Below are 26,106 nucleotides of genomic sequence, written 5' to 3'. Positions count from 1 at the left end.
TCTCAAGATTGCTTTGGCTATTCGGGGTCTTTTGTGTTTCCATACAAATTGTGAAATTTTTTGTTCTAGTTCTGTGAAAAATGCCAGTGGTAGTTTGATAGGGATTGCATTGAATCTGTAGATTGCTTTGGGTGGTATAGTCATTTTCACAATGTTGATTCTTCCAATCCAAGAACATGGTATATCTCTCCATCTATTTGTATCATCTTTAATTTCTTTCATCAGTGTCTTATAATTTTCTGCATACAGGTCTTTTGTCTCCTTAGGTAGCTTTATTCCTAGATATTTTATTCTTTTTGTTGTAATGGTAAATGGGAGTGTTTTCTTAATTTCACTTTCAGATTTTTGTTCATTAGTGTATAGGAATGCAAGAGATTTCTGTGCATTAATTTTGTATCCTGCTACTTTACCAAATTCACTGATTAGCTCTAGTAGTTTTCTGGTGGCATATTTAGGATTTTCTATGTATAGTATCATGTCATCTACATATTCTTTTTAAGTGAATATAAAACATTTACCGGGATAGTTCATATCTGGGCCATAAAACAACTCTCAGTAAATTTAAAATAATTCAAACCATATAAAATGTTCCCTAGTCACAATGGTATTATAAATCAATAACAGAAAGACATCTGTAAAATCCTCAAATATTTGGAAACTAAATAACAAACTGTAAAATAATCCATGAGTCTAAGGAAGAGAAAAGAGAAATTAGTAAGTAGCTTGAACTGAATGGAAATGAAAAACAACATAATGGAAATTTGTGGGATGCCACTAAAGTAGCACTTAGACAGAAATTCATTGCACTAAATACCATATAAGAAAAGAAATCAGAGTTCAAATACATGATTTCAGCTTAAAAAAATAAAAAAAGAAGAGGAAATAAAACCAAAGCAATCAAAAGGAAAGAGATTATTGTAAAACTCAAGAGTGAAAAAATCAATGTAAAAGAAAGGAGAAAAAATAGAGAAAGTCAATGAAACCAAAAGCCGGTGCTCTGAGATCAATATTGTTAAGCCTCTAGGAAAATTACAGAGAAGATACAAATTACCAGTATCAGAAATGAGAGAAGTGACATTACTGCAAATTCTACAGATATTAAAAGGATAATATGGGAATATTATGAAGAACTTTAGGCCAATAAATTTGACAACTTAAATTAAATAGAGTTTCATTGCAGGGCACAAACTACCAAAATCTACTCAAGAAGAAATACATAACCTAAATAGTAGGCTACTTTTAAGCAATTGAATTTGTAGTAGAAAAAAAAAAAAACACAAAAACTTTCCCATAAAGAAAGATCCAGATGGTTTCATTAGTGAATTCTATCAAATATGTAAGGAAGAAACAGTACTAATTCTACACAAAATCTTTCAAAAAATCAAAGAGGAAATATTTCCCAATTCATTTTGAGGCCAGCATTATCTTGATATTGACAAAAGACATTACAAAGAACTGAAAATAACACACCTTATTCCTCATGAATAAAAATGTAAACATTAACAAAATTTTAGAGTATCAAATCCAACAATATAGAAAAGGGTGACTGCATCATGATCAAGTGAGGTTTATTCCAGGAATGCAAGGCTGATTTAACATTTGAAAATCAATCAATTAAGTCACCATATTAACAGACTAAAAAAGAAAATCCCAAAAGAGAAGAAAACTAAAAAATATATATATATATGATCACCTCAATAGCTCCAGAAATAAAAATGGTCAAAACCTAACATTAATTTCTGATAAAAAACCCTCAGGAAATTAAGAATATAAGGGAACGTATTCATTAATGAGGAGCCTCTATCAAAACCAAAACCAAGGGCTTCCCTGGTGGCGCAGTGGTTGAGAATCTGCCTGCCAATGCAGGGGACACGGGTTCGAGCCCTGGTCTGGGAAGATCCCACATGCTGCGGAGCAGCTGGGCCCGCGAGCCACAATTACTGAGCCTGCGCGTCTGGAGCCTGTGCTCCGCAACAAGAGAGGCCGCGATAGTGAGAGGCCCGGGCACCGCGATGAAGAGTGGCCCCCGCTTGCCGCAACTGGAGAAAGCCCTCGCACAGAAACGAAGACCCAACACAGCCATAAATAAATTAAAAAAAAAAAAAAAAACAAAAAAAAACCAAAACCAAAACCTGCAGCTAACATCATACTTAATAGTGGTCAAATATCGAATGTTTTCCTCCTAGCATCAGGAGGAAAGCAAGGATGTCCATTCTCACCACTTCAACATTATACTGGAGGGTCTAGTTGTTGGATCTGGGATTTGCTTTTATCCTACATACATACAACCTAGTGAGTTAGTCTGTTACTGTTTTGCTGTTTTGTGGATGCTAACAGAAGACATAAGACTCCTGGTTCAGAGATAAAGGACTTTATTATCTATGGCACGGGAAGAAGCATGTGCATTAGCATATTTGTGTTGGTTATCCTTTACCCCAAATCCTGCAGGGGCAATGCAATGGGCTCAGAAGGATGCTATGCCTTCAGTGGATTTATGTTACAGCTAACAAACACTGAGTTTGGGGGATCCACTGCTTTTGCAGCAAGGAGTGATATATATATTTATTATCTTGATTGTGATGATAGCTTCATTGGTGCACACATATATCAAAACATATCAGATAGTGTACTTTTTTTTTTTTTAATTATTTATTTATTTATTTTTGGCTGTGTTGGGTCTTCGTTTCTGTGCTAGGGCTTTTCTCTAGTTGCGGCAAGCGGGGGCCACTCTTCATCGCGGTGCGCGGGCCTCTCACTATCGTGGCCTCTCTTGTTGCGGAGCACAGGCTCCAGACACGCAGGCTCAGTAGTTGTGGCTCACGGGCCTAGTTGCTCCGCGGCATGTGGGACCTTCCCAGACCAGGGCTTGAACCCGTGTCCCCTGCATTGGCAGGCAGACTCTCAACCACTGCGCCACCAGGGAAGCCCCCAGATAGTGTACTTTAAATATCTGCAGCTTACTTACACCAATAAAACTGTCAGAAAAATGAGAAAAATCTGCCATTCCAAGCATTCTAGGCCTTTCTATATCATTAATTTAACAAATATTTTTGGGCTACTACTAATGTGCTAGGCACTGTGCTGATATTGGGAATACTATGGTAAACAAAATCCTTCCTCCCATGGAGTTTATATTCTTGTAGGAGGAGACTGAAAGTAAACAATAAGAAAAACATCAGATGGTGGCTACTGTGATTAAGATAAAGAGAATTAAGCAGGGTGGCTACTTTAGATTGGGGGTGGGTCATCTCTCTGAGAAGATGATACCGATGTAGAGATATGAATATCAAGAAGGGGCCAACCACATCGAAGTGGGAGAAGAGCACCTCTGACCTTCATCATTATTTTGGCTTTCTAACTGTTCTTATTTCCCTCCAATCTCCTGTAAGCCACGCTGAATTAACTTCCCCAAAGGTTAATATGATCATGTAATTACTGTGTTTAAAAACCTTCATTCTCTCTCTTATCTCAATTACTAAAAAGGATATTAGCTCTACATTCCAGCATTATGAGTCTTCTTGCATATGACAAAACCTACTTTTCCAGTCTTCTCACTATTCTTTTATTCTAACATGGAGAAAGCCCTGATCTTACGTATGCTTCCCTACTTTTGATCATGCTGTTTCTTCTGCTTGAAATGCCATCCTTCTCCTCAAGGATGCCATCAGTAGACATCCTTCCTATCCTTAAATGTCTGTCTCAAATATCACATTCTCCTTAATATCTTTTCTGATTTTCCCAGCCAGATGTAATTTTTGTTCACAATTCCCTCCTGTTATGTTTCTCAATGGGAAAAACTCAGCGTGCTCATTTTTTATTATATTTTAGATGGTGGCATAGGGTTTTGCAGATAGGAGATAATCCATAACTTCCTAGTGGACTGAATTATCTTAGTTTTGTTTTACTTGAAAGCTGCATGAGAGCCAAAAAAAAAAAAAAAAGATAAACATAAAGATAAAACAGAGACTTCCAGTGGCGGTCCAGTGGTTAAGACTTCGTCTTCCAGTGCAGCGGGTGCAGGTTCAATCCCTGGTCAGGGAGCTAAGACCATACATGCCTCACGGCCAAAAAACCAAAACATAAGACAGAAGCAATATCGTAACACATTCAATAAAGACTTTAAAAATGGTCCACATAGGGACTTCCCTGGTGGCGCAGTGGTTAAGAATCCGCCTGCCAATGCAGGGGACACAGGTTCGATCCTTGGTCCGGGAAGATCCCACATGTTGCGGAGCAACAAAGCCCGTGCGCCACAACTACTGAGCCCATGCGCCTAGAGCGTGTGCTCCGCAACGAGAAGCCCACACACCGCAATGAAGAGTAGCCCCTGCTTGCCGCAACTAGAGAAATCCTGTGCACAGCAACGAAGACACAATGCAGACATAAATAACAAATAAATAAATAAATAAATTTATTAAAAAAAAAAAAAGGTCCACATCAAAAAAATCTTTAAAAAAAGAAAAAGATAAAACAAATAAGTGGATAGAAGTTATCTTGCCCCACAAAAACAATGATATTCCTCATAAGAGAATAATCTACTGGAAATATAATGTGTTTAGAAAAAAATAGAACGGGTCTTTACAATTTCAGTGACTCTGTTAAAATCAGTTCTTTTCCAAGACAACTGGATTCTCTTTAAAACCCTCTCACTTTCCTGAGACTGGGACCAAGCTAACATGAGCAGAACCTCTGAAAATAGGGAAGAAGTCTGCTGTTCTCTATCTCAACACCAACATGGGTTGAATACACATGCCTTGCAGAGGACGTTGATTAGATTCCTAAGGAGGGAGCAGGAGTGGATGGGAAATAAACAATAAGAAATCAGAAAAAGAGTGTGTTGGGATCCCCAAGATCACCCCCAGGTTTGATGGTTTGTGAGGAGGATACACAGGACTTAGAATATAGTTGAACTCACAGGTGTAGTTTATTACAGAAAAAGGATACGAAGTAAAACCAGCAAAGGAAAAAGGTGCAGAGATGAAGTCTGGAGGAAACCAGGTGTAAGCTTCTAAGAATCCTTCCTCTACCAGTGGAGTCACACAGGATGGGATTAATTCCTCCAAGAATTAACATGTATGAAAACACATGTGAAATGCTGTCTAGCAGGGATATTCACTGGAGACTCAGTTTTCAGAGTTTTTGTTGGAATTGGTGATGTAGGCAACCTCTGCCTAGCATGTACCAAAATTCCAGACTCCCAGAAGGGAAGCAGGTGATCAGTATAAATAACATTGTTTGCAGAGACAATTTAGGTACAGTGAACTGCCCTTATCAGTTAGAGAATGGTGGAAACATCCCTAAAATCCAAGGGCCAACCTTACAAGCAGTTTTTCTAAGGACAGTAGTCCTTTTCTGCATAGGGATATATTGAAAATATTCTTACTTTTTTAATTCAAGGATCTCACTTTCAGATTTTTTTTTAGCAAATAGTATGAAATAGAGCAAAGTTATGTACACTAAAATGTTCATCACAATATTGTTTAAATTAGTAAAAAAAACCACAAGGTAAGTGTCCAAAAACTGTGGACTGGTTCAGTAAATTATAGTACAGTAGTATGAAGAAATATTAAACAGCCATTAAATATTTTTGAAGACTTTTAATAACAAAAATGACTATCTTGGAGAGTAAATCAGGACAAAAAATTATATGTACAATAATAACTCAAAAATGGGAGAAATATAGAATGAAATCTAGAAGGAAATACACTAGAATGTAATCATGATTCATTTCTGGGGGATGGCTTATATAAAATAATTTTTATTTTCCTCTTGACCTTTTCTGTACTTTCAATTTTTATTTAATGAACATGTATTTACTTTTCTAATTAGAAAACAAGTTATAATAATAAGATAATTGTGTTAAAAAGATTTTAGATATAATGGCCTATGGAATCAAAGCAAATTTTGCTAAAATGTAAAATATTTAGCATGCACAGTAATACGAATACAATGACTAGGGAACTCTTAGGATGGCAAACGACCATTTAAAGTGCATTTTTTCTATTTGATGTGCTTCTTTCTTCAATTAGCTAACAAAAAAAGAAAAAGCAGGTTAAGGGAAGGGAGATATAAACACTAAAGAAAGCACAATGGCTAACTTTTATTTCAAGGAAGAAATGGTTCACAAACTAGCAAACGCAAAAATAAAAATGTTATTTTTCAATGGACAGAACAAGGATGAATTTCCTAAATAACACTGAATCCCAATTTACGTACAATCTGTTAAGTATTACTAACATAAGTCACATAAATTTTCAGAGTTTTAAGGAGGATTAGGTAATTACTCTACAAACTTCTGGAGAAGGTGATTTCTAACATATTCAGTTACAATTCCCCTCCATTTGCTTTAATGCATCTACCCTAGTCACAGAGATACTACTCCACAGAAAGCTATTTTTATACTACCCAGCTTCTCCATCACTGTATTAAGTAGCCATATAGAAAACAGACCACTATTGTATCCTCTTATCCCTGGAGAGATGAAATGGTTTGCAGCTTATTTTAAATCACAAAGCAATTCTTTTGTGTACTGAATTGGCCCCAGGCTACGGAGGTTGTGCAACTCACTTCCCACATGACCTCCACTTGTGGCTGCTTCCCAATCTTGTCAGAACATGAAAACCTTGAAGGCACTCCATGTGGGGGGCAGTGCTCTCTCTGCCTCTGAAATGATTCCTGGGCCAAGTTAGAAAAACCAGATTCTGAACAGCCACTGTAATGGCAAGCGCACGCAGAAGGGGAAAAAAAAAAGCTCAGAATTTTTCTGGTTAGGAAGGGAAATGTGGTTAACCTAAATTGGACCTAAAGAGCAAATGGAGGCATCAAGAAGCACTCCCACTGCTTCAGTTCAACTATGCATTTTTGTTTCCGTTATAAAAAAAGAACAGCTCTTTAAATGGTTTGGCTATATTCAGAAATGTAACTGCTTAAAAAAGTTCTCAAGTGTTTGAAAGGACTGTGTTTGGGAAGGTGGTAGGGAAAGAGGGCAGATGACAAAGCATTGCTAGAGTCTTTTGAGTAAAACTTAAATTAGATAATCAAAGTCAGCAACTGGTGCTTGCTAAGTGATGGTTCATGTATGATCAACAGTCCTTCAAAGACTTTGCTGCTGCCTCTCTTCTCTTTCCCAGGAAGAAAGAGATTATATAGGACTCGGAGTCAAAAAACCTGGGTTCAGATCATGTCAGTGTCAAACATGCATTAACAGTTTCCAGACACTATGCTTTCTTGGCATTTGTCATCTCTGAATTTTAGGCTTTTCCTGTATAAAATGGGTACCAACAAATGTCACCCTTTTCATAGGTGATTATGTAGAAAGAAAGTATAAGCAAACTGTGAAGTGCTAAGCATTTTTATTGTTGTTGCTAGTAGGTCTGCTTGAAATATAAAAAGTACTTAACAATTGTTCACAAAATTATTAATAAACTGGAGTAATTATAGTGGACAACTGGTAAGAGTGAATAAGTCAAGAACCTTAAAATCAACAATAACACTTTCACTTAAAACTTAACAGATATTTAACTATAAAACATTAATATCTTATATGGAACTAAACTGAACACCTTAGAAATATCCTGGGGGGAAAACAATGCTTCAGCTGCCAGAAGAGGTCACTGTAATCATCATATATGGTAGGATCTCAGGTATGGCAGAGGCATGCTAGCATATCAGGTTTCATTAAGGTTACAGAGGCAGTGAATGAGAGGTTAAGAGCCTGAGCTCTGAAGTTCAATCTCAACTAACAAGTTGTATGACTATGGGCACATTACTTAATCTTTTCTAAGCCTCAGTTTTCGCAGATGTTAAATGGGGAGAGCAGCAGTCTCTGCTAGCAGGATTACTGTGAAGACTTTAAGGAAGAAACAGGTGAATTACTTACCACAGTGTTATTTGCTTACCTACCATCGTCTTCATCATACTATATACAAGGTGTCTTTTTATGAGTGGGACTAGACCAGGAGTCCTCCATTTTACAATCTCCTATTAACCTTCAGCCATGGTAGAGAACTATGGTATGTTTTTGAAAAACACAGCAAAGGGGGTCTACTGTGGTCATATACCCTGCCAGGTCCCCACACAGCACTATGCTGCTTAGGTGAAGTTCGATATGCCTGCCAGGAACTATGGCTCCCTGAACCAAATGTTAGCAGATGTTCAAGGTATAATTCTTCATATTTCACTAACCACTCTCTGAACCATCCAGAATCCCTGGGTTATACTTTTAAATTTTAAATTTCATATCCAAGTTGCTCATGCCCTGTGTTTCACTTCCAGTAAAATTTGTCTTTCTTTTTTCAAATGGAAATGTCAAAAACTTAAGATGTGCATACATGCATATTTTTTTCTAATTTGCAGTGAGTGAAATCTTGCTAATACAGAAGCTAAAGAAGTTAGAATAATGAAACACTAATATAGGAGTCCCTTATAATATCATATAACATGTTAACTGATGGTGGTGGTCAATGAAGCAATTGCTTCACATTCAATATCCTGCTGAAATGAAATAACTGCATTTTAAGGAAATAAAACGTAACCCTTTTTGAGATGTCCTGCTAAATGAGTCAAAAAACCTTAATTCTAGATCTATAAAATTAATCAAAATAATCCAACTGTGCAATCATCTTACATCTTATCACAGAGAATTTAATAATGCAGTAAATTCTGGATCTTGGATATAAAAGACACTCCTCCCTCATGCCCCCAAGAGTCACCTTCTTGGGACCGTGTCCACTCTTTTGGGACATGGAAAGCCCCTTCTTCTGAGGAAAGGCTGGGTCCAGCCACCTCAGCGTGAGCTGCTTCTCCAGCCTGCCTGCCTTTTTGACAGTGCTACCTGCCAGCCACAGCATCTTGTTGTCTTCTGGGCTGCTGCAGATTGAACAGACTTTGAATCCAGCCAGAGGGTAAGAGGTTGTTTTAATTGGCTAAATCTGCTATGTGCAAAGCATAGGACCATGAATTTGTAGCCAAAACACTAATCTAAAAAAATGTCACGAACAATTTAAACACAAAACAAGAATGATATTTCTGCTTGTCAATTCTACTTTTGCCACGAGGGTTTTTAACCTAACATTTTATAATGACTACCAAATCTTTACCTTTGCTGAAGTAGAATTTTCATGGTATACTCCTTGTACCAAATCCATAAGAGCACTTGCTAAAAGTTCCACAACCTAAAAAACAAGAAAAAAATCAAAAGAAACAATTTAAAAAATGTATCCCTATTTTTACCTCAGAATGCTTCACAAGGCTTAGTAGCAAGGCAGTATTATGCTTGATAGAAAAAAAAAAATGGGGTTATGTGCAAAGATCCTGGCAAATGGCATTGCCCACCTGGATATCAGAGCTGTGATCCAATACTTCCGATCATAATTCAAGCAAAAAAAAAAAAAATCTTGTAAGCATAGCATTTAATATACGTGAAAATCCAGTAATAGCCATATTGAACATAAGCTTAAATTTCAGATAACTAATGAAAATTTTTTTTTTAATTAATTTATTTTTGGCCACGTTGGGTCTCCGTTGCTGCGCGTGAGGCTTCTCTAGTTGCGGCGAATGGGGGCTACTCTTCGTTGCGGTGCGCGGTCTTCTCATTGTGGTGGTTTCTCTTGTTGTGGTGCACGGGCTCTAGGTGCACGAGCTTCAGTAGTTGTGGCACATGGGCTCTAGAGTGCAGGCTCAGTAGTTGTGGCGCATGGGCTTAGCTGCTCCACGGCATGTGGGATCTTCCCGGACCGGGGATCGAACTCGTGTGCCCTGCATTGGCAGGCGGATTCTTAACCACTGCACTACCAGGGAAGTCCCTCAGATAACTAATGAAATCTTAACCCAATTTATTTGCTGAATGTTTATTTCTGTCAGGTGGATACTTTTTCAATATCCCCTCCCCGTTCTGGGAGGCATCACAATGCTAATTTTCATACGTAATACAGAGAGAAAAGCAACCTTTCTAACGTGTTCATTCTGTTGTACTAAAAATGCACTGTGGATATATTTGGTGTAGGGCCCCTGGGTCAAATGTACCATAAACACTGAAAATTTTTACAGAACTGTAATATTGAAATTGTGTCATCAAACCTGTATTATTTTCAAGGCCCAGGCTATTAAAAAAAATCAAACAAAATCAAAAGCTTTGAACTTGTTCCAGAATGTAAAACAAGCAGAAAATAGTAAATGGTCTCTTTGCAGCTACTGTACAATTTAGAGTTGTTTGCATAAACCATCTTAATTCAAGAGGATAAAACAGTGGTATTTATTATAATGTTCAGTTCAGCCATTTCAAACAAGAATTCCTCAAGGCAACCCTACCCGCTTCTTAAAAAGTCTTAGTATCTTATATACTTAGCTTCCTATGTTATGCAGTCCTGTATCAGATTTCCACTCTTTGCTTCCTAAAATTTAGCTCAGTTTTGACTGAATTAAAGGATTTTGTTTCAGCTTTTATCATTCTTGTAATTGAAGACATTATTAAGCCAAAGGATACAGACCCAAACAACAAGATACTTCAATCTCAGGTACTTAGGATTTAAAAAACATTTTCTTAGAGGCAAATGACATTAATTTGTAGAAAGATATGCTGTAAAATTTTAACAACATAAGCATTTATCTCCAAATTTATATTTACATGCATCCTGCATAACACACACAAGGCTGCCGATATGGAAATTTTGCTGATTAAAGGGATTATTTTTTTCTAGCTCTGCAGATGGGTTAATTTGTAAGACCTATACAAAGTCTTTTTTTTTTTTTTTTAATCGCATTGCCCTTTAGGTAACCAAATACTTAAGAAATATTGTAGCAATATGAGCTGCAGAGGAACTGCGAGGACAATGATCCTACAGTGTTACCAGATGTGTTGAGTTATTTAAGTGGGGAAAGAGAGAAAAATGAATGGATTTTTTCCCCCCTGAAGGTATCAGATAAGCTCTATTCCCAAATCCAGGAGGATAGAGTATTGCCAATAGGTCTATGAAAGACTGTAACTAAATGCACAGCATCAGATTGGATTACAGTTTACACAAGCAACATCCCAAGATCCCTCTGATGGCTGGACACATAATACAGATCAATCAGTCACTAAGAAATGTTATGGTTTTGAAACAGTTTGAGGTCTGAGACCAGCACTGGTAAAGAGAAGAGGGATTTACAAAAAGAAAGTCCGACACTAATTTTAACAATGGATCTGGTTTTGGATAAACAGTGTTCCTTTACTTCCCTGAAATTCCAGACCAGGAAGAGGCAACAAAAACTTTTTATTCTCCAATTCTTTTTCTGTTAATGCAATTAGCAAATATATGTAGATCTGTACTTACAAGTTTATAATTTATAAATGACCTGTACTTCCAAACGGCCATCCTTGCTTAAGCAGAATACACCTCCACTGCCAACAGCAACCATCAAGGAAAAAGCTTTGGACTTCCTTAGGTTAACAAGTCCAGGAAGGCAAGAGAGTAAAAAAAGCAGTCTAGCCTAGGGGAGTTGAATATGTCCCAGGCAAAAGTGACTTATCCAGCACACACTTAAATATCTTTCCACTGCCTGAAATGTTTACTTTTAAAATTATACCAAAAAGAGATGTAAGTATTATCCTCCTTTAAAATTGCAAATATTTCTAGGAAGACCACAGGGCTAACAGCCCATACATACGTTAACAAGACCATTTAATGATCTCATCTTTTTTTTTCATTACATGATTTACTACCACAGGCATTCACCTGTTTAGATAACTATTGTACTTAAATACAAGAAGGCACCTGCTGGGACTTCCCTGGTGGCTCAGTGGTTAAGAATCCGCCTGCCAATGCAGGGGACACGGGTTCAAGCACTGGTCCAGGAAGATCCCACATGCCGCGGAGCAACTAAGCCCGTGCGCCACAACTATTGAGCCTGCGCTCTAGAGCCTGTGAGCCACAACTACTGAGCCCATGTGCCACAACTACTGAAGCCCGTGTGCTCTAGGGCCCACGTGCCACAACTACTGGGCCCGTGTACTGCAACTAATGAAGCCTGCGCACCTAGAGCCCATGCTCCTCAACAAGAGAAGCCACTGCAATGAGAGAAGCCCACGCACTGCAATGAAGAGTAGCCCTTGCTCGCCGCAACTAGAGAAAAGTCCGCGCGCAGCAACAAAAACCCAATGTAGCCAAAAGATAAATTAAAAAAAAAAAAAAGAAAGCACTTGCTTAATGAGCTCCTCCCTTCCCTCATATTACTGAGGAATGATTTGTTCAAGCAACCTAAAACGGTAGCAAGGATAACGTCACCCAGAAGAGAATCTAGAGCTCAACTGCCAGACTGTCTGAGACTAAGAGTCCCCGTCCCAGACTTTTTGGTGCTCCAGAGAAAGACCAAGGACTTCTGTTCCAAGCCCAGGGGGGCAAGCAAACACTTTCTACTAGAAAAAGTGGGTTTTAATTCAACAACAGAACACATGAAAAGACTATTTTAACCAAAATCAGAGGTCTCTGTAACATTGACTTGCTGCATCCTGAAACATTATTTCAGATTATATGACTGTCACCAACACTATTATAAAGTTTAGTTTACCTGCCTAGAGAGTAATCAAATAGGAGATATGTTTCTTCATTTCTGCATTTCTGGAGGTTGTGAGAATAGCAGAATTGCTTACCTGTACACGCAAATGCAAATATGCTTTTTTCTTTTGTGTCGTGTTTAACTCTACAGCAATGTCATACACTATCTCCCAATCTTTTAAGTAACACCTTAGATTTCAGTGAGCCAGAAGTGGTAACCATTCACAATGTCAGTGTTATGAGCTGGTTTCTCCTGCCACCTCATTTTTGGCTACCAGACAGAAGGTTGCATAGGAAAGGAAGTGGACATCAAATTGCTGTTCTCAAGCAAACAGCAATCTCTGTTGATCTCTCCCATTTTAATCACTACCCTCTCATCAAAGATAAGGAATAGGTAGTATTCAGATGTGTCTGAACCTTAGCACAATTACAGATCCAATATAACTGACCTTTGGAATGAATTTCTTAAATGGTTAATTTACAGGACAAATTTTACCAACTGCAAGGGAATATGTAATTGCTTCCTTCTTTATCTTTTGGCAAGGGTAACTACAATTCAGTGATTTTTTTAAACTGAAAAACTAAAGTGATACATACTCTTACAAAAGGTGTTGTAATTATTATATAATAAAATTATAATATAATTATATATTATATATTAATATAATTAATTATACATAATATAATTAATTATATATAATTATATATTATAATATAATTATAATAAAATTCTCAACTTAAAAATTAGAAATTGAGAGAAGTAGGAGTTGGTAATGACCAAATGGCCAAAAAACACCCTCACTTACTGCTATACAAAGATTTCTATAACATATTATTAAGGAAACGAAAAAGAAATGCTGGTTACAAAACAGAACAACATGATAGGTATTTTTAAAACAAAAATGAGGTCAATCTATGTGTTCATATATGCTGAGAAAAAAGTCTGAAACAGCAAAATATTGATAATAATGATAATCTGTAAGTGGTAAGATTCTAGATGTTTTTAATTAAAATTTTTTCTTCAACTTTTCTGAATTGCTTAAATGTACAATTGCTTAGTACATAATGTACTACATTTTCTCTCCTTTTATTAGCTTGCTTTCATAATCAGATAAAAAAACCTACTTCTAGGGGGTGGGACGGGAAGAAGCATATACCCTGTTTCAGTCTCAGAAAGGCTTCAAGCTAAGCTGTGTCCACAAATTGATTTATGGAATATAGCAATCAATAGTCTCTGGATTAGCAAAAATAAGATCAGTAAGTGGTGATAAGCATTCTGTGCAGACAACTTGTGCCTTTCTCAATAAATGTGATTCAGGAGTACTGTCAGTCAGCATTTGACAGATGGAATAGACTCAACAGAGCTGTACATGTTTCACTAGTAAACCAGACCACTTCGGTTTGAGCAAAGGAGCGCCTATCCTAAATTTAAAGTAAAATACAACTAAATCTTTAGAAAAATGTTAATTATAAACTAATGTGGCCCAACTGAAACTCAAGTCAGCATAAGCTGAGTTGATGTCATAAGGTAGTACAGTTGTACTTTAATTCACTTTTAAAAGGTTGCTATGTACTTAATTTGCTTGGTATACTAAAACTGTGGAGGTTACTGCAGATTGATAATCGTCTTTCAAAACCTTGCACTGGGAAGGTTATTTTAATGACATTTCTTACTACAGCGTGGAATGACAGGACAACGTGTGATCCATCACTCTATTTGGGAGGCAAATGTACCCACAGCCCCTCAGTCTTTAGTACTCTTACCAGCTGCTAGCAAAGGAAACAAGTCATGTGTGTGCACGCATCTGCAGTTCTGATGGCATTTAATTACACACAAATCTATTGCACTCCTCCCCCAATCCCCAGGAACAAATAGCAACGCATGAAGCAGTAGCAAAGGTAAAACACCCTTGAGGGAAAATTAATTCTCATATACATCTTGGGAGGAACAAAAGACAGATTTAGTTCTTTTCAAAGTGCTTTGGCATTTGAAGGGATATTGTCAATTTTTTTTTTTTAAGCCACAAAAACTATATTGTCAGTGAAAATATTTTACAGAAAAATACTTTTATAGATAAAGGATGCTGAATAGCCTGCTAATGGTACCCAGAGTGGTCAGCTTCACTCTTCCGTTCCTCTTCATACAAATGGAGCACAAAGTATTTGAGAGTTGCTTTTAAAGAAGAAAGATTTACCTACATTACCAAGGTGAGGTAGAGAAGGACTGGTAAAGGAGTAGCGCTCTCCCATAGAGGCCAATAATATCTAACATTTGTAAAGCACTTTATCATTTACAAACTGGGTTTAAGAAAACTATCTGGTTCCAGGTAGAGTCCTCAGCGCCCAGCCAGATCTTCCAGGCTGGCAGCCTCGTTGGAGAAGCAACCTCTGAAGAACATGGGGAGCAGAAGCAGTGGCCAAATAAGAGGTGAATCTACTCACCCACCACCTGGGCACACACAACCCAGATGAGCCCTAATCTGCATGCTGATTAATATAAATGAGTGGCTTTAATAAGCCATTGATGAAGTCTGTGAAAGAATGGTTCTCTCCACTCCTTCCTACCAGACAAGGACCAGGTTTAATGAAGACAATGATGAAAGGTCTGTTGCAGTGAACATACCACTAACTCACAGGAGTTCTGGAAGAAGCTTCTAACTCGGCTTTTTGAAGGGAGCCTTTTCAATGCTGCCAAATGTGTAAGGCTGTGCTTATTTGTGGGAGGGATGGCAATCTGTTCTAGTGAGCTGGGAACTTCTTTCTGGCTAAGGGGGAAGAGCAGAGAGAGAAATGGCACTACCAGTAGGACAGGTGCAGCAAAAACTAAGCAAATTGGTAATCTTAATTTTTAATTTAGAACAGCTGATACATTGGTTTATAAACTCTAACTACTGGTAACATTTGTCAAAATGGTTCACAAAAATTCAGTGAACTCCAGAAAAGTAAAATCACAGCTGATAGAACTTAAATAGTCCACAAGTTCAGGAAAATGGCTTGAGTATGAAGTGTTGAAATTTAACATTATAGTGGCTGGTGCACTCATTTCAGAAACATTTGCTGATAGCGTACTATGTACCTGGCACTGTACTAATGAGACTAGTGATGGCCATATAAAGGCCATTTATTTGTCTTTGATCACCTAGAGGATTAATACACAGATGAGCTGCATGACCTTGGGCCAGCACATCACTTCTTTGGGTCTCAGTTTGCATATCTAGATAAGAGGTATCTGTGCTTTATCAACAGTAAGCCCCATGATCAGAAACACCTAAATGCGCAGCTGCACACATTTTTTATTCATAACAATTGTAAGGAATAGTCAATTTGCCAAAAATGTGGATCTCTTTTACTAGCAATACAAAAGTAATCCAAAAAAGTTGTTCACTTTTTGAATGAAGGTGCATGATTCTTGGCCTTGTTTGTCACTTAACAATGAAAAATATCATTTATTTATTTAAACAATGATTAGGTTCCTGAAAAGTGGCAGATAATTTAAAATGCTGACATCAAGATGAAACTTTTCAGAAGAAATAAAGAAAAAGGAGATGCTTTCCAGTAGGTTAAAAAAAGGTTGTGTCAAGTGCCTTGCATTGCTACAAAAACTGTAAATAGTTGCTGAGGATTGCATGCTTAGTCATGAAACAAAGCAGTTCTGTCTGTCATTATCATACAGCAGTCAGCTGCTTTATTTTCCACCTTCTCCAACATGAGAATTCCTGCACATGAAGTCTGTTGGACTCAGGATGGTCCACGTTAATATTCTCTTTACTTAAGGGTACTGTTAAACCATGTTTTGACTGGACTTTCTCTGAAGAGAATCATGCCTGCCATTTCAATGATCTGTACACTTTTCCCCACGTAGCTGATAACGTACATTTTGCTTTCACTGCTTCTTCATTTGAGTGCCCTCTCAGTGATGTTAACTAAGGTTTTCCAAGTATGATTTTACTGAAAAGTTAACCCCAGTTTTGAGACGTTTACAATGTGAATCTTCAGAACACCAGAATCACAGTACAGTATTTCATGCAACTGAAAGGATGCTGTTGGCTAGAACACTGCCTAGTAGTACCAGCTTTCAAAATTTTTAAACTGTAACCCAGAGTAAGAACTATATTTTACATCATGACACAGTACATGCATACATGCATATGCACAAAAATGAGTGAAAAGTTCTATAAAACAAAAGTTTCATTATTCTTATTTTCTTTTGCATTTCATTAAAAAAAAAAGTGTTGATAGTGATTTACTAAAACAATTTCACCACCCACCAATAAACAGGATGTGGTCTGAACCATTATCTTACATCATGTTGATATAAGTCATGTATAGCTCACACTTTGGTTAGCCACCTGAATTGCAAACAAAGTCCTCAAATTTTCGACATGCAGTTTAAACATTGTTATTCTGAAATATACTTGTAAAGGTGTTAACTTCTTTATCACTTTACAACAAAAACATGTAAATTAACTGAGTGTAAACAGAGGCAGGATAAAACAATCATTCTTGGGTACTGTGGGATATATTCTGTTAGAGTGCATATCAATCTTGGTTTACATCAACTGATGTTGATGTTGACTATTAGCTTCAATCTTATTAGATTCATGAAAACAAATTGGTTTAGACCACATTGGCCAAAGAGTTAAAAATTTCAGGATTTTTCTGGAATTCACACATACATCTTGCAAATTCCAGGGATACCATGTCCTTTGGGTAACACAGTTCACCTTTCAGCACAATCAGTTCCTCTTCAAATTGCCACACTGAAAAGCAGATGTTTGTAATTTAGAGACATCCCAAGGTCTGCACTTCAAAGGCAGTCACAGAAATAAAAGCATGACTCATATGCATTAAAATCCATGCATCTTGTCTAAAACTGTAATTGTATTTCTTCCAAATACCTTCGCAGCTCTTCAAAATCTGTGATTCAATGAAATTCTAAAAATAACTGGCCCTACTAATACTGCATTCTAGAAAATTAGATAATACATTTTCCCCTCCTTTAAAAAAATTAGGTAGTAGAAACTTGAGACTAGCTGCATTGTACCCTTGAATCAAATAATGGATACCCTTGGGTTAGAAATTCTCAAATCTATAAAGATATACAACTGACTTTTAAACTGTTATCTCTAATGCTTAGCACATGTACACAAAAATTTTCGTTGAATTACCAATACTCTTCTAATATTTGAATTCATTGTATAAATCTTAACTATTTCAAAATAAATTTGCACAGTTACCACTTTGTTCAAACACTATTTTCAGAAATTTACATCTGCATATCACCTTATGGCTTAAAGTACTTGAAAAAATAAAGTCTAAGTTTCTCATCACATGGGCTTCCCTGGTGGCGCAGTGGTTAAGAATCCGCCTGCCAATGCAGGGGACACGGGTTCGTGCTCCGGTCCGAGAAGATCCCACATGCCACGGAACGGCTAGGCCCGTGAGCCACAACTACTGAGCCTGTGCGTCTGGAGCCTGTGCTCCGCAACGGGAGAGGCCGCGACAGTGAGAGGCCCGCGCACCACGATGAAGAGTGGCCCCCACTCGCCGCAACTGGAGAAAGCCCTCGCACAGAAACGAAGACCCAACACAGCCAAAAATAAATAAATAAATATATAAACTTATTAAAAAAAAAAAAAGTTTCTCATCACAAATCTGCCATAAAGATGAGTTCACTAATTTGGGGCATTACTTTATTTATTTATTTTTAAACATCTTTATTGGAGTATAATTGCTTTACAATGGTGTGTTAGTTTCTGCTTTATAACAAAGTGAATCAGCTATGGGGCGAGTATTACTTTAGACTGCTGAAATATGCATGTCAATCTTAAGACCTCTGACATTTATAAAACATTTTGGGGGCTTCCCGGCTTCCCTGGTGGCGCAGTGGTTGAGAATCTGCCTGCCAATGCAGGGGACACGGGTTCGAGCCCTGGTCTGGGAAGATCCCACATGCCGCGGAGCAACTAGGCCCGTGAGCCACAACTGCTGAGCCTGCGCGTCTGGAGCCCGTGCTCTGCAACAGGAGAGGCCGCGACAGTGAGAGGCCCGCGCACCGCGATGAAGAGTGGCCCCCGCTTGCCGCAACTAGAGAAAGCCCTCGCACAGAAACGAAGACCCAACACAGCCAAAAATTAATTAATTAAAAAAATTTTTTTTGGTTTCTCTATTACACCTTTGATTTTTATTAACAATTTTTCTTGATTTGTTTCTCTTCATATTTAATGTCCTTGTCAGAATCTGGTTATATATTTTACGTTTACACTCTTTCCTACAACACTCAGAATTGTAGAATATTGGCACTGGCAAGGAGGTAGGGGATGGAAATAATGCTGCCTTTATTTTATAGATGAGGAAACTAAGAAAACAAGTTGCCTTTGCTTAGTAGTTATTTCTCTAAAATGTTTTATAAAGCCCTATTGATGTTTGTATTGTTTATTCCAATATTTAAAAACCACTAGTTGTTTAAGATATTATAAATTCCAGTATCTGTAACTGCAAAATTGCTGGCAAAAAAGGCATCATGGTTCTTTGTTGGTTTGTCTTCTACTTTAGCTAAGCACGAGGATTTCAGAGCCATACTGCCTGGATTTAGGCAGCAGCTCTACCATTTATTACAAGGAAATTATTTAACCCTTTTCTCTGTCTCAGGAGAGATTAAATGGGTTAATACACAAAAAACACAACAGTGTCTGCTACATAGTGAATACTCAAAAATATAAGGTGTTATTTTTTTAATGTTTGGTAGTAATTTTAATAACTATTAAATATTCTATATTATGAAGTTTCTAATTTCATTTCGAAAATGGAGTATTAACACATTAGATAAACAATCTGGAGAAAAAGATCTCAACTGGAGTTCTAAGAGATAAAATGAGCTGTCCAATGTTAAATGGCGAATTTAAAAAAAAAAAGGTAGGGATAGGAACTAGGTCTACAGACTTCTACTTCAGGGCTATTTCCATGCCTCTTTGTAGCTTTATATGTCATCACTGAGGAATATAAAATAGATAAGTGCTATAAAGCTCAACATATGATGAAAACATAAGTGATCCACAAGAGTGCAGCTGCTTAGTAATGAAGTAGTTAATCTGATATTCTAAACAGGGAAACTGTCCTTTAAAAACTAAAGATTGAACACAGACACACAGTATAGTTTTGATGTTTACTGATATCTGACTGACCTGAACAAAGAACAAAGACAATTAAGTCACATGAATAACAACAAACAACTTAAAGCATTTTCCAAAATTCTTAAAAAGAAAGTTCCTTGGCATAGCCATACTTTCTAACAAACCCACTTTAATGTTTTCAGTTTACAATATCAGAAATGACCTCAGGGTCAGGCATTTGTCAGTTAATGACCTGCTGCGCTAATGGCCTTCAGCTTTGCCTTGGGCACACAAGTCCTCCAGTAGGTCATTAGCTGCCAGAAAAGGGCTCTTCCCCAATCACTATTGCTAAATAAATAAAATTTGCTCCTGGGTTAAGGCCCTGTAAGCCAACTTTGGTTTAGAGTGAATTTTTTCGTTGAGTATTTACAACTCAGAGGAAAATGATGGAAATGCTAAAACCAAAGCTATATCAATAAAAGTAATGAAAAGTAGTCACATGGATCCTTTTGGATGCTCTTAAATTTTCTTTTGCTTATGGTGTTCAAATTCAGTATTAATTTAATATAGCAGGCACCAGATTACAAATGCACTGCATTTTGGAATTTCATCTATAAGTAAATTTTTTGGAGCTTATACTACATTTTCCTAAAATAAAAGGCTATAAAAGATGGCTAGGTTCCCAGGGCAGCCCACAAAAGCTTAGTTAGCCCATAATATTAGAAATACCATATACTTGTAATTAAAAATAGGATTGAAAACCACAATCTTCCAATACTTGCGACTAAACAAAATTGGAAAACAAAACTAAATAGGAAATATTTTAAAAATGATCTTTAAATGTTGCTGGTTGCAGGGAAATTTGGTTTAGTAAGAGAGTAAGGGTAGAGACACTGGTTCTTTCCTATGCCTATTTCATTTCTAATTATAATTTTCCTTTTTCTTAACACAAGAGTATACCAAGCTTTACTCTGTATTCTTCAACTCCAAGTTTCTTGGTTTATTTTTCCTCTTGAAAAAAGCAAAGAGAAGGCAAAACGGTGGATGGCAATTTTTCTGAAATAACAGGTAAAAGAAGAATGAAAAACTGGAGGAAAACAGTTGAAGAGGATGTGTATACATTTTGGAGATTGTCTAAGGTGAAATGAACTGAGTTGTGAAGAGTAAGAGACAAAGAAAGGGGCACTGTGTACAAGTCTACTGGGTGAAGAAAGGATGGTTGGAGAAGAGACTGGGGTCAGGTGGCTGAGGATGAAGAGGAAGGAATCAGCTGTTCACCTGTCTAGTACTTTGTAAACTCTGAACTCAGGAAATTCCTTGAGTAAAATCATTAGAAAGACAAAAGAAGAGTACTGAATAACTCAAGCTGGAAAATACATTTTTTTTCTCTCTCTGGCTTTGGAGAAATAGCAATTTATGTCAGTGAAATTGGAGGAAAAAAAAAGCTGGTTTAATTAATTTTACTTCTAGAAAGTGGGAAAAGGGATTTACAAAAATTGAGGTTGCTGAAGTATACAATGAGATTGCCATAATCAGTATGTTTCTACCTCTCATGGCCAACCACGGTGTGGGGTTCAACTGTACTCATTTCAGAGGGTGTACTTTTGTAGAACACAGACTTCAAAAAATGGGTTTCTTTAAATGCCAGGTATATGGAAGAAATGCTTCTCTTGCTCTTTTTTTCTTGTCTTCAGGTTTCTGGTTTGACAGACACTCAGAGAAGTGTCCATTTTGCATGATGGCATTTGACCTTCCTATGACAAAAAGATACTTCATTCCATTGTTTTATGGCACCACAAGGGTAAAGTTCAAGGTTTTAATGAGATAATACATTTTAAAAGAACATAATATTTTGCCTTTTAAAAAAATTTATTGATTTATGGCTGCGTCGGGTCTCCATTGCTGCGTGTGGGCTTTCTCTAGTCACGGAGAGCGGGGGCTGCTCTTCGTTGTGGTGCGCGGGCTTCTCATTGCGGTGGCTTCCCTTGTTGCAGAGCATGGGCTCTAGGCGCGTGGGCTTCAGTAGTTGCGGCACGCAGGCTCAGTAGTTGTGGCTCGCTGGCTCTAGAGTGCAGGCTCAGTAGTTGTGGCGCACAGGCTTAGCTGCTCCGCGGCATGTGGGATCTTCCCGGACCAGGGCTTGAACCCGTGTCCCCTGCATTGGCAGGCATACTCTTAACCACTGCGCCACCAGGGAAGTCCCTGTCTTCTTATTTCTAGTACACATCTCAAACATTTATCACTTTTACTTTAAATACAAGGAATCAGACTCAGAATGTCTGTTTAATATGTGGCTATGTTAGCATGTGATAAGAAAAAAGCTGGAAAAATTATTTTGGGGATTTTGAAATTGTAATTTTATAATAGCATTTTGACCTCTCTGATGTGGAGATAGTTTCCTTTATCGTTACAACATATGACACCCCACTTACGTTCTGCACATATTTACTCTAGTCATGAAAATGTACCCTTGACTGAGTCATATGAAGAAAAGAACATTAATCCTGGGTGTCAAACTAAAGAGGATGAAAGCAATTAATTCAATAATTTCCACAGGTAAAATACTTATGACAAGACTGTAAACACACAAGGTCACAATAATGTCTATTTTAAATGAATATGACAGAGAAAAACTTAAATTTCATATGACATAGTATGTTTTTAGGTTTCACTTTTCAACATGAACTTGAAAGTAAAATTAATATAACAGATAAGAAAAACATCAAATAACCAATAGCAGCTGCTTTATTAAAATATATAGATGGTATAAAAGGAGATTTATATGCATAAATTGAGCATATTTATACAAACAAAATTCTTCCTTGTAAACAACATATTTATGCCTTTAGGAAAACAAAGTTAACATAAGGAAATACATCAGCTATGCAAGGATTACATCTGTGCCACTGGTTATTTAGAAATATAAATCACTAATGCTTAATAGAATGGTCCCCAGGAGTGACATCACGACAATGTTCTGGGATGTTTAGACAAGACCCCAGAACTAACTAACTCACAGATGTATAATCATAGGTCCATTAAATGAAAATCACTGCAAAGATTAAAAAAAATAACATGGTGAATTAAATTCTTTACTAGGGTCATCACTGTACATATAAAACACTACTTTTTTTTTTTTTTAAAAAGATGACAAATAATAATGTGCACAGTCTTATTTACACTGTGGCTTAATCTTAAAATACAAATCCAGTCTACAAGTAAACACAGAGATGAGGGAAAAGCTGTAATGGTCAGCCAGATTTCTAAATTATAGAGCTTTTCCATGTTATTATTTTTCCCCAATTATTCAGCATGTCTCATTGATAGCTTGATGCTCAAACACTAAAATTTTAGATTCTGGCATGACCCCATCATTTCAGCATTCAGTGATGTTCTACATGAACACAACATAGAGCAATTTATTTCAATGGAGTCAGGGAATTTATAGCTTAAAAAGAGGCATCTGAGGTCTCTTAGTTCAGGGTCTTTATACAGTGAAGTACTAAAATAAAAAGGTGCCCTTAGGTCCCATAATTGAAAATGAATGATAACTCAAGCATTAATTTTTAAACTCACTACTGAATTCAAAATCTTGTTAATTCACACTTACGTGACTACAGCTATAACTGTAAGAAGACAATTATCGGAGGATTAATATACCAATTTCTATACTTAAAGATATTTAAAAATCTAAGTGTTACCTAAGGCAATTACCTTGAAGACCCCTAATATCTTCAGGGAAAAGCCAAAGGGAGAATAATTGACTTTGCTAATTTTACCCTTGGCAATTATAAAACAGCTCTGAATTTCATATGACTGCAGAATACTTCATCTAATGGCCTGTCCCAGCAGAAGTACAGTGATAAACACATAATATAGAAATTCAGACAAGAATTCAGTAGCAAAAGAAAATGGGAAATTGGTAGAATGAGTAAGTCAGAAAAAATTAAAGTTGCTACAAATATGCTAATTTTAATTACCAAGTTAAATATACACCCTCAAAGAAAAAGCAGGCTGTTACTGTGGAGGAACAGAAAACTATACACAACAATTCTGTGTTATGTTCTACCGGCTCCCTTATTTCTGTGGCCTCTATTTATGTTGCTATTGCTGACAATTTTTCTTTCTTATAAAAGAAAATTAAAACATCATTAAATAGAATCTAACTTTACCAAGATATTAACCATATGTAGAGAGCTTATTTATCGCCACCTCTTCTTCCCCTTCAAAACCCCCCTTTTAGTAGTTAGTATTATACTTAACTTAAGCTTCTGGGAACTCATTTAATAAAATTATTCCTCTTCTGAGATAAAACTTTACTTTCCTTAAAAAAAATATTCTAAGGGGAATATTGCCATGTATTTAAGTGAAAGGTACTGGCTCTGAATATGGGAGATTTGCTTTATCAAAGAAAATTCTTTGATAAAGCATTTTAGTTACCCCTTACAATCTACTCAGTTTAAAATACTGTTCACATGATTTGGAAATCATCTATTATGATTAAAAGAGGGCTACAAAAAGCCTAGATTTGTAGAAGATCAATTATGGACCCCTGGACATGGTAGTCAAGGTCTTTCACAAAAAGTGAGCCAGTGAAGCATCTTTTGAAATTGACCTTGTAGAGCCTTCAATGACCCTTTGAAGAACAATGTGCAAAAGATCCATGTTTTGGATGAACGGGGTTGTATAGAATAAAGGCTTCAATTTAACACACAACTATCAAAGTCAGAAAAAAACATACCATGGCTTAAAAAGGAAAAAAATTCCTCACCAGACAAAGGTTGATAAAATGCAAATCTAAAGGTGCAAACCTGTGCAGAGACCGTGAAGGTACAGGGCTCACTGGAGGGGAAGGGAATGCCTGATCATTCTTATTCCAAGGAGAAGCTTCAGGCTGAACCGTTGCTTGGATATTCTAAGCTTTTTTGGGGGGGGGTGGGGGGAGTAAATCAAGTAGTGCTACTGAAATCCAGTGCCTAATGGAGCAGATGGTGGAGGTCTTAGACTCTGGAACATTTATAGTGAGGCTTCTGAATGCAAAACACCAGGAGTGGATTTCACAGGCTGTGAATCTGATTTGATTTTGATGGGAACAAAGCCTCCATTTTCTCTGAACTTGAACCACACTGAAAGAAAGAATGTGTGAATGATACAAGCTAGCTAAGAAAAAGGAACATATTAAATATTATTCCCATAAAGTGGTTAACACAAGTGAATTCTTGTTTGTGTCATTATAGCATGTTAATAATATTTGTACTTAATACCACCATCTTAACCTTATATAACATTTCATCTGAATAGCTTAAGTGAGTTAGATCTGATAATCAGAGCAAACAGATATAAATTTGTCTAAAGGCAATAAGCTTTTTTTTTTTTTTCTTTTTTAATGGTAGGGGCCAGGCTGAGGGCTAATTACTGAAATGTGGACCTAGTTAGTATGGCTGTAACATCTCTTCCTCTCAGGTATGTGGGTCTAAACCATGAGTGGCCAGTGTGTGTGGCTAGTCATGTGCAGCTCAAGGCACCCAGAAACCATACCAGACCTGCACTTTCTGAGGCTTCCTCCTTCTCCAAGACCCAAAGTTCAACACAGACCATAGCAGGTATGGTGAAGAGGGAAGTTGGACAATGCAGTCAGAGAGTGGCTACCAAGTCAACTGAGATTATTTATTATTCCATTTTATACGGCCAATTCATTTCTTTCTTTAGCTTCCTTTTCAGATGAATATAAACTATATATTAAAGGTACCATACTATTTTCTCCCTAAAACCAGCAGGTCTGTCTTATGAAAATATGTGCCAGCCAAAAGTGGGATGGGAAGGTAGGGCAGAATGCTACTTGTCTCCCAGTATCTATTCTCTGCATCTTCCGGATTTTTGGTTGGGCACATGGCAACCCCACAATCAAGTTTACATTTCTTAGTCTCCCTGACAGCTAGGTGTGACCATATCATTAAATTCTAGCCAACAGGATGTAAGCAGAAGGATTTCAAATAACTTCTGAGAAATGTCTTTAAAGTGGTGACACTATACAATTTATCATCCGAACTGGGCCATGTGAGAGTAAAAGGGAGTGCTAAAATAATTAAAATTTTGTACTTTTTGAAACTGGTATTTATTAACTAACAATTGATTTTATTATACTGGGGGACTTGTTAACTAGTTCTATTCAAAAACCATTTTCAAAAATAAAATTTCAAAAGAAATAAAAATAACATATATCCATGTACATTAAAATAAAATAAAAAAGAACTTCTTTATATTGATAATCTGAATATTAAAAAATAGTCAGTAGAATAATTATTCTTGGTACATATTCACATGCTTTGTTTCTTAGCAATACCTGTCTCTAATATTGTGTCACTGGCATTTTTCTGAAGGATGTGTCTGTAAAAATATGGCATTTGAAAATAAAACTGCTAGCAATATTCTTCACAGTTGCATTTTATAATTAATTAATT

At 36.9% G+C, this 26,106-nt stretch overlaps 1 protein-coding gene across 9 annotated transcripts in view; it reads right to left on the bottom strand.

Moving 5' to 3' along the window:
• The window catches only part of PDSS2 (decaprenyl diphosphate synthase subunit 2), a 268,281-nt gene that overhangs the window by 86,807 nt on the left and 155,368 nt on the right, over positions 1 to 26,106 (bottom strand). For 8 of the 9 annotated variants that reach the window (XM_082404858.1, XM_082404857.1, XM_082404852.1 and 5 more), the window contains one exon: positions 9,099 to 9,173. The exons of the other annotated variant lie outside the window; for it this stretch is intronic. In XM_082404858.1, coding sequence (XP_082260984.1) covers positions 9,099 to 9,173 — 75 coding nt within the window. The remainder of the gene's footprint in view (positions 1 to 9,098; positions 9,174 to 26,106) is intronic. 9 annotated transcript variants of the gene reach the window in all.

The sequence above is a fragment of the Balaenoptera borealis genome (assembly GCF_965194805.1).
Source record: "Balaenoptera borealis genome assembly, chromosome: 9".
Classification (NCBI taxonomy): Eukaryota; Metazoa; Chordata; class Mammalia; order Artiodactyla; family Balaenopteridae; genus Balaenoptera; species Balaenoptera borealis.
Note: the sequence above shows the minus strand (reverse complement) of the source record. Positions and strands in the feature narration are given on the sequence as shown.